Source organism: Equus caballus, chromosome 14 (assembly GCF_041296265.1).
Source record: "Equus caballus isolate H_3958 breed thoroughbred chromosome 14, TB-T2T, whole genome shotgun sequence".
NCBI classification, from domain to species: Eukaryota; Metazoa; Chordata; class Mammalia; order Perissodactyla; family Equidae; genus Equus; species Equus caballus.
This window is the reverse complement of record NC_091697.1, coordinates 107132230-107147292: the sequence shown is the minus strand read 5'-3', so window position 1 is coordinate 107147292 and position 15063 is coordinate 107132230. Positions and strand designations below refer to the sequence as shown.

Here is a 15063-nt window from a genome sequence, read left to right as displayed (position 1 = left end):
CTTCCTCACCAAAAAAAAAGGGAAAAGTTTAAACTCTGAAAAGCAAAGCACAGTTATCGCACCTGAACTGAACAAAGTAGACACTCATCAAGAGAGCTGTTGAATTCTTGGTGATGCATGGAATAGGAAGGAAAAGAGAAGTATACACAAGAAGTCTACCCAGAGCTCTCTTAAGGGTTAGTCACGTGTTCATGGAGGTGGCAGAATGAAAATAAGATGGCAGCATAGTTCATTACACAGGGTCTGGAGTCAGGTGCATCTGGGCTTGAGTCCTGCCTTTGTTACTCTCTCTCTGACCTTGGACACATTGCTGGACTTCTCTTAAGCCTGTTCCTCTTCTGTGAAATGGGATAATAATAGTACCTACTCATGGAATTAAAGCACTTAGCTTGATAACTGGCACATAGAAGTGCTCCATAAGGATGACGGGCTTGCTGTTACTACTACAAGGCACAGTCCAGACTGGAATCGCACAGATTTGGTTTTGAAAACCTAATCTGCTACACGTGGCCAGGCAACCTGCTGGACTCAGTTACCAGAACGTGGAGTTAATGTCTACCTTCTAGTGCTGTTGTGACTATTAAATGAGCTGGAGTATACAGGAAATGCCTGGTTGGAGATTGGGTTGAGTTTTCCTTCTCCCTTCTCATCACCTACTCACTTTGATACTAGCCTTTTTTTTTTTTTGATGTTTCTAAACTTTAGCATTTGAGTCACATAGCTGGTCATCTTCAAAGGGCTTCTTGAAAGGGCACTCTAAGAATACATTTGTCTAAATTTTCCTTAGTACTGTCTTTTCCATTTTCTTTTTCTTCCTGTTAATCTTTCAGCTCTTAGATGACAATAAGTTGTAATGCCAGAGGACTGTAATTTTAACCTCTTAGCATAACTCTTCCAGGTGGTGAACTAGAGTGCCCACTCTCGTTAGTGAGTCCAGGGTGATTTAAAGCCTGCTGTGTACCAGCACTGTATAACATCACGGCTCCACGTGCCGTGGTCTCTGCCCTCCCATCTAGCTGAGCTCGTCTCCTCAAGTAGGTTGGGCTCAACAGGTGGTTTTGCTTTTTCCTGTCTTCTTTCTTGATCCTTGACCTCTGATTACTTTATAGAATCTCTTAAAGGACTTTCTAGTTCCACTGATAGCTATAATTTAACAAGTCTGTCCATGTTTTGATTCTTTGACTTTAAAAAAAAACCTCATTTTTTAGAAGTTAATCATAATCAGTTGCCTTAGACTTTCCCTTCAAACCTGAACTTTGGTTCAATTTCTCATAAAAGTTTTATTAAATATCTTTTTAAAAAATAACGTGCTCCTTTTAGCCCTTTGGATAGCTCTAGTTTTTTGTCTTCCTTGTTCATCATAGCATCTTTTTGTAAAAAACCAGTATGAGACATTTAGTTTGTAAGTCTACAGATCTGATTCACATTCAGCAAATGATTCAGCAAATTACTTAAGCTGTATTTTGATTTATCTTCTTGTCAAATGAAGATAATACTTGCCACCTACTTACAAGAAAGGAATGTCATGAAGATTAGACTTAGAATGTTTTGAACTTATTTCCTCAATGCTATTGAAATATCTTATTTTCATTATATTGTTACACTGTTTACATACTGCTTTTATAGATCTGTTACAATTTTTACAGTAAGGAAATATGATTTTTACTTATCTCATTATAAAGGTATCAAATACATGTTATTTCTTTAGTTTACAAATAGTTTTATTTATGATTAGTTTCCCAGTAAACAGAAATTGATGTTTATGTTAGAAAGTCAGTATATCAGGGGCCTAGAGACTGTGCTCTGGAGCCAGATTAGCTGGGTTTGAAGCATGGCTCTGTCATTTACTGTCTGAGTAACTGGGCAAGTAGCTTAACTTCTCTGTGCCTCAATTCACTTATCTGTAAAATGTAGTTAACACATGACAGAGTTATGAGGAATGAATCAGTTAACACATCTAAGTGCTTAGGACATGGCCTAGTACTCAAAAAACATTAGCTATCAATATTATTGATAGAATAATAGGTGTGTGCAAGTCTTTAATATTTAAGTACTAGAAATTTTGGTAGTATTTTGGCTTTCCGTGAACCCTGACAGCCTCCCCCTAACAAACTGGAATGCCGCTGTAAGTGCTCACTGGACACTTAGGCCTGCTGTGGCTCTTCCTGCCCCGCCCCCCCGGTGATTTCCCACAGTGTGGCCTGGGGGCTTTTAAAACATTTTTATTATAAAAATATTATGCTTATTGTGAAAATTAACATAAAAAACTGAACAGGAGAAGGTGAACTTCTCTTTCCCCATTTCTCCTTCCTAGGAGGAGTAACTTTTCCGTATTTTTATTTGATCATATCTTTTATCAGTTTATGTATAGCCTCCTTCACAAGCGTTCAATCAGCCTTAGGTCAGACTCCAGATATCCTGCCATGGTCTCAGAGGTCCTCTAACCCCTGCCTTCCTCTCACTTCCATTTTTTGGAAATTCCTATTAGATCTCAGTTTAAAAGTCACTACTCAAGGAATGCGTTTTCTGACCTCCTAAGTGGGTCAGCATAGTGTCCCTACAGCCTCTGTGCTTTCCTACCACGGTCTGTCTCCGTGGAGACAGTCCTGCTCCCTGGAGGTGTCGTAATAATTGGCAAGTGCTCTTCCATTTAGTGAGTGGGGCTGAGGAGTGCTAGATGTTCACCACTAAGAATTATCTGAAGCCCTGAATGACTTTTGAATGTCCCACCGGATGGTCACATAGGTGAAAGAAATCAGTTTATAGCTGTCAAAGCCTAGAGCCTGACTCAGTTTTACATATACACATGGAATTTTTTGTAGGACTTTAATTAAATGTTGAGTTTTCCAGGAATAAAACTGTATTATTGAAGGAAGATTGTACCTGGTTTTGTCTGGAACTCTACCAAGAGTTGTTCACCATTTGGGGAAGTCGTGTCACTGATGGCAGCATTTATCACATTATCACATTCGTAGTCATTCACCATATGGGTGGATACGTGTAAATATTTGTTTGAATTTAACTGAGATTAGAAGAAAAGAAAAGCTCTGAATCAGCTGAGGGGAACACTCTTCTCCCTTTCCTGGCAGAGTATGTTCGCTTTCTCCTCTGTTCCCATTGCACGTCATTCGTACTGCGTTCGTAGACAGCACGTCTGCCTCTCTCACCAGATGAGGACTTAGTAGGGGCAAGAGCGGAGTTTTACTTACCTTTGAATCTTCCCTGCTCACTGAGCACGTGGTAGTTGCTCAACTTAATATTCATTCAGTTAAGTTAATGGCAGCAACAGTAGTATTTATTCAACAAATATTTATTGAATCAGACTCTGCTAGGCAAAGAGGGCAGAAAGACCCTGCTCTCCAGGAACATGTGGTCTATCGTTAAGACAGGCCTGGAAATAGTTACAATACAGTATGACAGTTTCTAGAACGGAAATTGCTGTCAACTATAGATCTGGAATGAAAGAAACACCTAAGTCTTGTGGGGAGGTCCTGGAATAATGTCACAGAAGACAAATAGTATCCAACATCAATATCATTTGTAGTGCCAAGGAAGACTCTCAGTGAATATTTGGAACTGAGTAGATGAGCATAGCTCTGAAGAGTGAGAAGGAGTTTGCCACATGGTCAGGTCTGCAGAGGGCCTTCTAGACAGGAAATCCCTGCTCAGAGGCTCAGCGGTAGCGGAGGTGCACTTGGTACTGCTGGGCATGAAGTCGGGGGTTGAATCTTAGGAGAGAAAGCTGTCCCTGGAGGTGATGGACCAGAGCCTTGTCCGTGGAAGGAAGTGAGATTTTGTCTTGTAGGCTGTAGAAAACCACTGATGGAACAATTAAAACGACTGTATTTCAAATCATATGTATACCAGGCAGGAACCTATAATTCTGTTACAGAGTTCATATATTCTCATCTTACAGTTGGGAAGCCGAGGCTCAGAGAGATTGATTAACTTGCCCAAGTTTTCACAGCTGCTAAGTGGAAGAACTAGGATATAAACTTAGGTTACTTGAGTGCAGATCTCCTGTCTGCTTTTTAAGCTAAATTTACAGCCCTTCCTGCAGGGAAGAAACTAAATATTTTCACTCTTTTCCAACCAGTCTGGCTTCTTTGCCTCACATCATCCTCAACCGTAGTGAATTCATATTGGTGATGGAAATTTAAGTTCTTCATAGTTTGGCGCTCTTGGTAAGTTTAAGTCTTCTGAAAGCCCAAAATGGTATCTTACAGTAACTTACCTCTTGCATACTACCTTTTATTCTGGTGCCATCTCTAGCTCAATAGTTCAAACAACTGTCTTGGCGTATTGAAGTGGTGAATGCCATGGACCAATCAGCACGATTTGTGTATTCTAAAAGAGAAAAACTTTGAGTACTACTTCCCTTTTTTGAAACATTTAGATCTGAGTCTTCAGCATGCAAAAAGAATAGTAATTGTTTTAAGAAAACCCAATATTAATCTTGATCTTCTATTTAATATAGATGTAATTTACTGTTTAAGTAAACAATTTCTACCTCATAAAATTCTGGTGTGCTTGGTTCGCCTGAAGTACTTCACACATTATCTGAATAACCATGTAATCTCTCTGGCTACCCTGGGATAATATTTTTCCTAATTTTAACGGCTATTAAAATGTGGTGAGTTCTGGAGATAGAGGTGGTGATGGTTGCACAACAATGAGAATGTACTTAATGCCGCCGAACTGTACACTTAGAACGGTTAAAATGCTAAGTTTTATGTTGTGTGTATTTTACCACAATAACAAAATTGTGGTATGGAAGTTCAAAGTGGCCTAAGATCTCTTACCAGCTAGTTACCAATCAATATTTTTGAGAGCTTTTTGTTCCGGATAACTTGAGTAAGGTGTGAGGGAGCCATTTATCTCAGTTCTCCATATCCCATCAAATTAAATGTTCTTAAGACTAAGTGTTTGAAAGAAAAATAATTGTATTTATTTGAATGCAGCGATCAAGAAGGAAGCATGCTAATAGTATCATGGGGCAGCCATTTTTAGGATGGATATGACGAAGATGCCTTAGCTGCTGTTGGCCCCTGGCTTTAGTTTCTGGTTCAGAAGGGCAGCCAAAGAGTTATGTAGGCTGTCCAGATGTCACTCCCACAGATGGGATGTGCATGGTAGCCGCTCCAACTCATAACTAAGGTCCCCGGAAACACACACCTGCCCAGTATCAAGAGAAATTACGTTTTGTCCATTAGATTCACAAAAATTAGTGTGCTCTTGGAGATCTGGGAACATTCCTATTGTTGGTATGAGTTACATAACTGTTTTTGAAAAGTAATATAACTGTTAGTAATTTTTAAATACACATTCTTTTGGCCTAATAATCTCGCTGGGTTCCCACTACTGTGTAGAGACATTAGTACAAGAATTTTTTCTGCCGTGGTGTTTGCAGTGGCAAAGAAGTAGAAGCAATCTGGAAGCCAGTCAGGAAATGGCTGAGCAGATTATGTTCTTCCATTGTAAAGACCAGCGTGCATCTGTTAGGGAGGGAGTTAAATCTCTATGTGCTGGCCTGGAGTGATGACCATACTATGTGGTGTGTTAAAAAGTTGTAAAGTTAGAGTGTAGTATGTAGTGTGATCTAAAAAAACAAACAAATCAGAACTATGTGTCTGGTTCAGAATCGAGAAAGGTGTCGAAGGATTCATATCAAACTGTTGAAACTGATTCTCTTAGGGAGGTAAGCTTGGAGGTAGGATCGAATTAACTTTCCTTGTACAACCATGTTGTTTGATTTGTTATAATAGTATAGTTTGGGTAATTTTTAAAAAGAACATTGGAAGTAAAGTAATTGAAGTAAAAAGAAAAAGAGGAAGGCGGAGAGATCTATATTGATAGAAATTATAATGATAGGATTACTTTGGGGTGGGTTGATGACAGAATGGGACAGGAGAAACCTTGGTAGTCATAATGATCTATAATTGATATGGGTGTTGGTTATGCAGGTGTATGTTCATTTTGTAAAAATCCATCTAATTGTATGCTTATGATTTGTACAGGTTTATGTATATGTCAGTTACAAGTTTATTAAAATTATAGCACAGCAATACAATGGGAGACTTTTTTAATAGTTTTAATATTTAATGATATATGACGTTGGGCAAGAAACAGGACAATCTCATTATACAATATAATGTACATATAAACACACAGAATGAAGACTGGAATAAAAACACTACAATATTATTGATAGACATTATGTTCAGATGATTGTGGTTTTTGTTTTTTGGGTTTTTATTTGTTTTAATTAATGGTTCGTTGGGTTGTTTAGAAAGTCTGTGGAAGGTGGTGAGCAAATCCAGATTACAGGATATTAATCAGAAAATAAGGGTGAAGAAGGAGAGAGGAAAAGGTAAAAAAAAACAATGCTAACTAGAGAGGTGCAGTAACTTTTTTTAGCCTCTACTATTGAGGAACTAATTTCAGCTGTCAGACCATCCTGGCGTAGTACAACCATGTTCATAAAGAAGAATCCTCTTCTTTAGCAAGCTTAGTTTAGTTTTTACAGATAATTCAAGCTTGATACTTAGGTTTTGTTTTCCTTTAAGTATTTAGTTTTTAATGAAACTTGTCATTGATATACTAGTTTCAATTGATTGTAGCAGATGCAACTCGTAGTATCTTAAGAAACCTATATTCTTCCAATCTTCACTAATTAACTGAGGTGATTTGCTCAGATCTTTTTGCTATAATTGCCACAAGGGGGCAAATACTACCTCCCAGGCTGGAGTGAGAATCAAAGGAGAAAATGCATGTGAAAGCACTTCTATAAACACTATTTAATTGTAAAATTGCATTATTTTTCTTGCTTTTCCTTCAGTCTCAAACCTTTAGTTGTGAAATGTGGTTATTTCAGATAGAATTTATTTCACTTGAGTCCAAAAGTTGAAGTTTATGAAAGAATGTATTTTTTTCAATCAAGTTCTGCAAATGTAAATGCAACATTTAGTGTTTATCGAGGTATGGATTGTGATTGCAATGCATGCTTAATATTTTAGACTAAATATTAGTATTTAGTGCTTTATATATCAAATTGAAATGTAAACATTTTTATTCTAAGTATTGTTGAGCTGTCAGGAGAGTTATCAGGCTCTTTTCCCTATTTCAGTCATTCTTCGTAATTCCCCACGCTAACTGAAAACGACGAATAGCCGCAATGAGGTCTCCGCAGTGTTTCGCGGGGGGTGGTAAGGCCCGAGCTTTGACGAGCCCTCCTTAAGCGGGTCGGCTCCGCAGGCGCGGAGGTGGGGTGGGTGGAGCGATCTGCGCGGCACTAGGACCCAGGGGGCTCCCGGCGCGGCCCCGGGCCAGATTGCAAATTCGCGGTGACTCAGTCGCTCGGTCCGGGCTGGGCGCAGCAGCAGACGGCGGCCGCTCGGACCGTCCGGCCTCGACCCGCGCCTCGGGCTCGCAGGCAGGTCGGCGGCGGGGCAGGGCGGGGCGGCGGCGCGGCGGCCTGCGCCGAGTAACGCGGCGCGTCTTCCTGTTGCTTTCTCTGCAGCAAACCAAGATGGAGTACGAGTGGAAACCCGACGAGCAGGGGCTCCAGCAGATCCTGCAGCTGCTCAAGGAGTCCCAGTCCCCGGACACCACCATCCAGAGGAGCGTACAACAAGTATCCTTCCGCCGCCGCCGCCCGGGCTGCCCGCCCCGGCCCGGCCCGGCCGCCCCTCCCCCGCTCCCCTCCCCCGCCCGCGCACGCGGCCTGGGCCCGGGTTCCGGCCGCCGCCCGCGCGGCGATCGCGACATGTGCGCCGCGCCACGTCCCGCCGCGATCGCGACCCGCGCCCCGTCCCGCCGGCCGAGCCTGCGCCCGCCGGCCGAGCCGGGCTGGGGGCGGCGCGGGGCCGGCGGCCTGCGTACGCGGGAGCCTGGGCCGGGCCGGGCCGCGGGCGGAGCCGGCGCGGGGTTTGAACCGGCGCCCGGCGGCCTGGGGCTCTGCCAGGCGCGGCCCGAGAGGGCTGCGGGCCCGGAGCGGGGGTCCCGGCCTCCGCGGGCTTCCCGGGCCGGCACCTGTTGCGGGCTCCCTGGCCCCCACGTGAGACGGCCTGCTTAGAGCTTGGGCTCGGGACTGTCTGCTCTATTACCCGAGTGTCGCCCGAGGCAGCCTGTGCCGGGTACCCCGCTCCGGTTTTAGGGACAGGAGAGTTGAGAGAAGCTGCAGACCCTGTGCTCTGTCGTGCCCTAAACTGGGCACAAATGGAGAGTTCTTACTGGATCTAGTTCAGGAAACAAATCCACTTTTTATCTGTTTTAATACCGAAAAAGTTAATTCTTTAAAAAATTGGTGTGTTTTTGCAGAAAACCGTCTTGATTTTTATTGTTAAGAAGCAGCCAAATCACTTAACGTGAAATTGGTAAGCCCACTCGCTCTTGCTGTGTAATGTGGGCTTATTTAAATCTAAAACACTATAAAGTTGAGGTTATACAGTTTCATGAGAACGTCTGGTAAAACAGTTTGGAATGAGTATTTTGCTGCTGTAACTCCAAACATTCAGTGGGTGATTAAGTACTTAGCTTCTTGGTTAACAGAATACTGCTCATTTAAAAATGGAGGGGAGAATTATGTATGTCTGCTTGGATTTTTTTAAGCCCTTTGGTTTGAACACTGCTGTAACCGAGGAAAGGACTGTAGTTGGGGCTGTATTGGAGCTAGTATCTGAAACCCTGCCATGCCTCTGTATTAATTTGTGTTGTCATAGCTCTAGGAGTTGATATTTGAGGAATTGTGGGTACTATGTGACACAGTTATTTTTTAAGTTAGCCAAACCCAAAACCATATCGTAATTCCTTCTACAGTGCTATATATCATAATTTCTTGTTTTAGTACTATTGACTGAATACGTTTTACATGCCTGCCGCTGTGCTTGGGCTAGCAATCAAATTTACAGTTGATTCTCTGTGCCTGGGGCATAGCATGCCCTCTGCGTAAGGAACAAATTAAATTTCAGTAGGTAGAGGCCAACAGTATTTAAAAATACGCACTGCTTTATATTTTCAAAGTGCCTCCTTAGGAAAGAAGGTATTTAATTATTGTTTTTGTATATGCTTGAGCCCTTTATGAAATACCATTATAATAGTATGGGTAGATAGCTTAAGATGTAAGAAAAAGAAAGTAAACCTTGTCAGGAAATATTTATGAAAAATATATTGGCATATCAGCATGCCATTAATCTTGGCTATTCCCTAGAGGAAGAAAGAAATCACTGGGTTTTTCTTGGTCGAAGAAGGTAGTTACACTTTGAAATTTTTCTGGAGAATGTATTTTGCTAGTTAACTTACATTCTGACCACTGAACACTGAGGCTATTCTGGTATGTAATGAATAGCTAATACAGTGTACCTAGATTTTGTATCATGGCTTCAGTTTTTAAGACGTAGATCCATTGAGTAAAAACAGTTGAATATTTGTGTCTAATAAAAAACAATTAGAGGTGTTGTTAAACAGCATATTAGAGGTTAAGAGGGTGTGGAGAAATATAGGAGAGCATCCTGTCCCTGTTGCCAGCAGAATGAAGGACCTGCAGATTTGTGTCACTGGAGATGTTCAATCTCAGTGAGGGCAAACAATTGTAGAATTATTGCAGTGCAGTAATTTCATAATACTGACTTCGTCTAGTAAGATTTGATGCATAGACTTGTGCATAAATGGCATTTTAATTTCTTGAACTCTGAAGAGCAAACGAGTCTAATAAAAACACTTTTATTTTTTAAGTTAAAAAGCCATTTTATAAAGTTAATTTCCCTGAATCTTTAACTCTGAAAGACTTGTTTTCATGTCTTTGGAATGCTTTTAATTTTTGTCATTATTTTGTACTTAAATACCTTTTTAGTTAGAGTTTTTAAAGTTTGAATAAATCAAAGGAATTCTATTTTTAAAAGGTTTTTTGCTGTGTTGAGCATGCTGAAGGTGGAACTTGGCTAATGTTGTATTGACTATATTGATAAGACTAAGTTTAATATTTCAGCCATTAAGCTCCTAAGAGGTTTTAATATAACCACTGGTGTGTTCTTGAAATAGTGTATTGATGGTTTTAGTAAGATAACTTTATTCTTAGTAAAAAAAAAAAAAAAATGTAAGCCTAAAAATAGCACAAAAAGGATTCTTGACTTTATATTAAAAATGCTTAATCTCTTCCTTAGATTACACTGAGAAGTTTCCTTAACTACTGTTTGTTCTAGAAACTGGAACAACTCAATCAGTATCCAGATTTTAACAACTACCTGATTTTTGTTCTTACAAAATTAAAATCTGAAGGTAAGTAGGATTTGTGTTGATAACCACTTAAAAGTGTCTTTAAGACCTGTTAAAATGTGCTGGGCGTTATTCCTTTCAGAGGATTTCATTTTGCAGTAACTCCTTTACAGATGTGCAGTGAGCAGAGATGAGTTACTGCCACTTGAAGCATTTGGATATTTAATAAGCATTCAGTTGTTAATTTGGTGTTTTTATAATAATTTCCCTCATTCTTTTTGAATGAAAAGTGTTGCAAAGTCTGCTTTAGCGTTTTGCTTCAGTCCTTGTACATGAATGTCTTGAAGGTTGATTTCTTTTAATACACAGTTGGAATACAGGATTTACTAAGTGAATATGTGTGTGTTCATAGAAAACAATTGAAAGTTAGTATAACCAAAATGAAAAATCACTTATAATCCCATTGCCTAGAGAGAATTACTGTTAATCTTTTGATTAATTCTATGCATTTTGTATGGCTATAAACTATTTCACAATTTAATGAAAAGTAGGAACATTCTATTCATAGACTCTTGCAACTTTTTAAAAACTAACAGTATACATGAAACTTTTACATTAACTGTTTTTCTACATCAATTTTAAATTTAAATTTCTTCTAGGACAACTTAAAACCTGAAAACTAGTGTGATTTTTAAATGACGTGGTCGTTTGTTTCTAATACATGTAGTGTGTCCCACCAGATTTATTCATTTCACGAATATTTATTGAGCACTGCTTCTTTGCCAGGCAGTTCGCAGGTGAGGGGCAATAGAAGTGGGCAAAGTCCATGAGCATCTCTGCCCTCATGGAGCCTGCATTAGGGGTGTCCTTCGTGGAGTTGAGTATTCCCTTCCTGGAACAGTGCTGGACACATAAAGAGCACTCAGATACTTACTGAGCAGCTCCCTGGCCTCTAAATGAAAGCATTGCTTAGCAGAAAGCAGAAGCCTAGTGCAGTTCCTTCAACATTGCACTTGGAGTTGGGAAATAAGTCTGAGACTGAGACGCTCATTTCACCTCTCTTGCTCTTTTTCTTTTTTTTTTAAGATTGGCACCTGAGCTAACATCTATTTACAATCTTCTTGGGTTTGGGTTTTTTCTTTTTTTTCTTTTCCTCGTTCTTTTCCCGAAAGCCCCCCAGTACGTAATTATATATTCTGGTTGTAGGTCCTTCTGGTTGTGGCACGTGAGATGCTGCCTCAACATGGCCTGATGAGCAGTGCCATGTCCACGCCCAGGATCCAAACCATCGAGGCTCTGGACCGCCAAAGCGGAGCGCTAGAACTTAACCATGGGGCCAGCCCACCTCTTTTGCTCTTTCAGCTGTAAAACGCCTGTGTTAGGACGCCAGAGCATCTGTAAGGTTTCAGCTGCAGGCTCTAGCTGATTAACGGCCTTAGTGTCTAGTAAAATCTCACTAATCTTGTATTTATTCAGATTCTGATAATCCATACACAGTATAGTGATTTATTTTGAATTATTTTCAAATAATTTTCTAGTTAATTTTGGGGATTTTAATTTGTTCTTGAGGGGTGTAATTTAAAACTTTGTAGATCTAGGTTTTAAGAAACTAGAAATTCCTTCAGCATGTCTTTAAATTCATCAATTAATATTCCTAGTTTTGGGGCCGGCCTGGTGACATAGTGATTAAGTTCTGCTTCAGTAGCCTGGGGTTCGTAGGTTCGGATCCTGGATGTGGACCTTGCACAGCTAGTCAAGCCACACTGTGGCAGTGTCCTACATAAAATAGAGACAGACTGCCACGGATGTTAGTGCAGCAACCATCTTCCTCAAGCAAAAAGGAAGACTGGCAACAGATGTCAGCTCAGGCCCAATCTTCCTCACCAAAACAAACAAGCAAAATATTCCTAGTTTGATAAATATACTTATGATACATTACTTTTTAGTACCGAAATTTTTTTTCTCCCACATAGTAGTTTGTAATAAATCAGTGCTATGTTTTCAAAGAACTTAAATCTTTAGTAAATGAATGTTTCTAAACTAATTGTTTTACTTGAGCATTTTAAGCTTGTTTTTACCAAGCTGTCTACTCTGTCATGTCCTCAATCCTAAATTACAAATATTAAGATTGTGACAATATTAGGCTTTTTTTTTAAAGTTTTCTTGGGATATAAGGATTTGTCAGAAATATTTTAAAAAGCAAACAAGCATAATTCAAATAGCAGCAAGAGAGTTGGGTGTAAATGCCTCCAGAAGGACCCCTTAATTACAAAACCACAAAATATTGGAAAGCATTTTGTTCAGGTGTTCTTGACCCTGACTGAAATGTATTTCTTTTGTTCATTAATCATGATTTCTCACGGTCAAAGTAGGAGCTTTACATTTGTATAAGACTTGATGTTTCTTCTTGTGTTTACTTGTTTGGGTAGAAGTTTGCTGTACATCTAGTTTTCTATCAGAAAACTGTTAGCGTTGTGGCATCCATATTAGAGAATAAACATAAGGAACATCTTAAAATGAAAATGTTTGTTTAGTCATCTTTTTATCATTCCTCACGTGAATTTGTTCACAGTGAATCGTGGAGTGAAGTTTTAGCTCTGGAAGAAACCTCAGAGGTCAGCTTGGCTAATTCCCTCACTTTACAGATGAGCAAATTGAGACCCCCGTGAAGGAAAACCTTGCTTTTTTATAAAGAGGAAGTGGTTAATTGATGGCTTTTTAAAATGGATTTTGGACAAAGGGTATTTTTAATTTTAATTAAAATAAGAATTTTAATATAAAATATTTTATATTTTTAATTTTAAATCATTTTACCTCCTGTTGTGATTTATTGAAACTCTTCATTTTGTAACTTTTACTGTAAAAACAATACAATGCGTTTCTTTGAACAAATACACATGCTATGTAAAACAAATTACATGACTGAATTATTAAGGGTTAACTTAAGACAGAGAAGTTTATTGTTTGAGGAAGTTAACTATCTGGCTATTAATTTATTTTATGGCACTTTTAAATTTTCAGGAGAGTTTAGAATTGTTTTTGTTTCATTTTAAGTCACTCATTGGAATTGGTTGTAACTGAAAGGGGAAAGAAGTGGGATGGTGACAAAGGCTCTTAGGCTGTGTTGCTTTGATGGCTTGAAGGGGGTTACATGCAAAGAAACTTAGCTATCTTTTTGGCTTTCCGTGTGCTTCCCCCTTGAAGATTTCAATGCTGGTCAGACTTTGGGAGCACACTACCAACTAGAACAAGCTTGGGGTATTTTATTTTTTAATAAGGTATGTGAAACACGAGTGCCGTCGTAGCGTATTCGGGCACTCCAGTTCATCATGTCTTCCAGCCCTGAGCAGGGCAATGCTGTGTGTAGGCTCTGGAGTAAGACTCTGAGGGTGATATTTTGGCTTCCCCACTGAGTAGCCTCATGTGACTTGGGCAGAGGCCTCTTTCTTCACTTGTGCAGTGGGGGTGGTAATTCCTGCCTCATGAGGTTGTGAGGATTAAATGCAGACTACTTGGAAAGCACTCTGCAGCATTTAGTGCCTCACGAGCATCCAGAAGACGTTAACTACTGCTCAATTGTTGGTAAAGCGTCGTTTTCTGCTAGTATTAAATTGCTTCTTGAAAATTTGTTAACACTATCTATGGATTAATTTTTTTTTTTAAGTAAATTCTGTTTTTAAAATACTTCTGGAAGCTTTTACATTGTTTTACCCTTTTTTTTTTTTTAGCGCAGAGGCAAGTGAAAAACATGATATAAATGAACAGCAGTTATTTGTATGTAAAGATGATCCCATATGTTCTTTGTCCACTTCATTTTTTTACTAGGATATTTTTAGTGACTAATACTTTCAGATCTATAATTTGATGTTTATATCAGGTTCCAATAAAGCTTGAGTACAGTGACCATATATAAACTAAATTAACTCTTAAACTAAATCAGTGGTTCTCAACCAGGTGCTATTTTTCTGCCACCGACCTCCCCCTACCCCGACATTCGACATCATCTGGAAACATTTTTGGTTGTCAAAACCTGGAGAGGTGATACTGGCATCTATGGCCACTGATCCTGCTGAACATCTTACAGTGCAGAAGACAGCCCCCAACAAAGAATTTTCTGGTCAAAATGTCAGTAGTGCCAAGGTTGAGAAACCCTGAGCTATAAATCATGGGGCTAATCTTTCAATAATTATTTATGATATTCTTTCCTGGTTATAGCAAAATTATTGGAATGTTGCAATCAATTTTTGAATATAAATATTTTTATGTTACTTTCCTGGTACATTTTGAAATGAAAATTACTTTAAAGCTCAGTACTATTGTTTTTTTATTACAGATGAACCCACAAGATCACTGAGTGGTCTCATTTTAAAGAATAATGTGAAGGCTCATTTTCAGAACTTCCCGAATGGCGTGACAGACTTTATTAAGAGTGAATGTTTAAACAATATTGGTGACTCCTCTCCTCTGATTAGAGCCACTGTAGGTAAGTTACTGTGTTAAGATTTTGCTGATTCTGTTTGTAACTGAGTTGTCCTTGGATATCACAGACCATTTCCATAGGAATTTTCGTCATCCATTTCATGTTGAATTGTGAGGGGGGAAATTTTCTTAGCCACTTATAAATGCTTTTGAAATAATGTTAATGATTACAGTAAAAGCTTTCCTATCCAGTGAAACCAGGGTCACTGGTAGTTGTTAATCAAGGGTGGTTAAAATGGGGCATTAACGAATGATATTAATTTAGGACCACTGCCTTTTCTTTCAGTTCCTTATTCTCTGTCTTCCTTATGTAATACATAGGGTATCATTTCTAGTTTCACTTTCTTTTAACATGGAAAGAAAAACTTCTTT

At 39.3% G+C, this 15063-nt stretch overlaps 1 protein-coding gene across 8 annotated transcripts in view; it reads left to right on the top strand.

The window, feature by feature from the left end:
- Positions 1-15063, top strand: part of TNPO1 (transportin 1) — a 91133-nt gene that overhangs the window by 26120 nt on the left and 49950 nt on the right. For 4 of the 8 annotated variants that reach the window (XR_011425269.1, XM_023618213.2, XM_070233538.1 and 1 more), the window contains exons 2-4: positions 7520-7633; positions 10200-10275; positions 14546-14695. Coding sequence is in view for 6 of the 8 variants with exons in the window: in XM_023618213.2 (XP_023473981.1) it covers positions 7520-7633; positions 10200-10275; positions 14546-14695 (340 nt within the window). In the remaining 2 variants the exon portion in view is untranslated. Of the gene's footprint in view, positions 1-7087; positions 7206-7235; positions 7437-7519; positions 7634-10199; positions 10276-14545; positions 14696-15063 lie in introns of those variants that run through there. The other 4 variants (XM_070233539.1, XM_023618215.2, XM_023618214.2 and 1 more) reach the window with 4 other exon arrangements.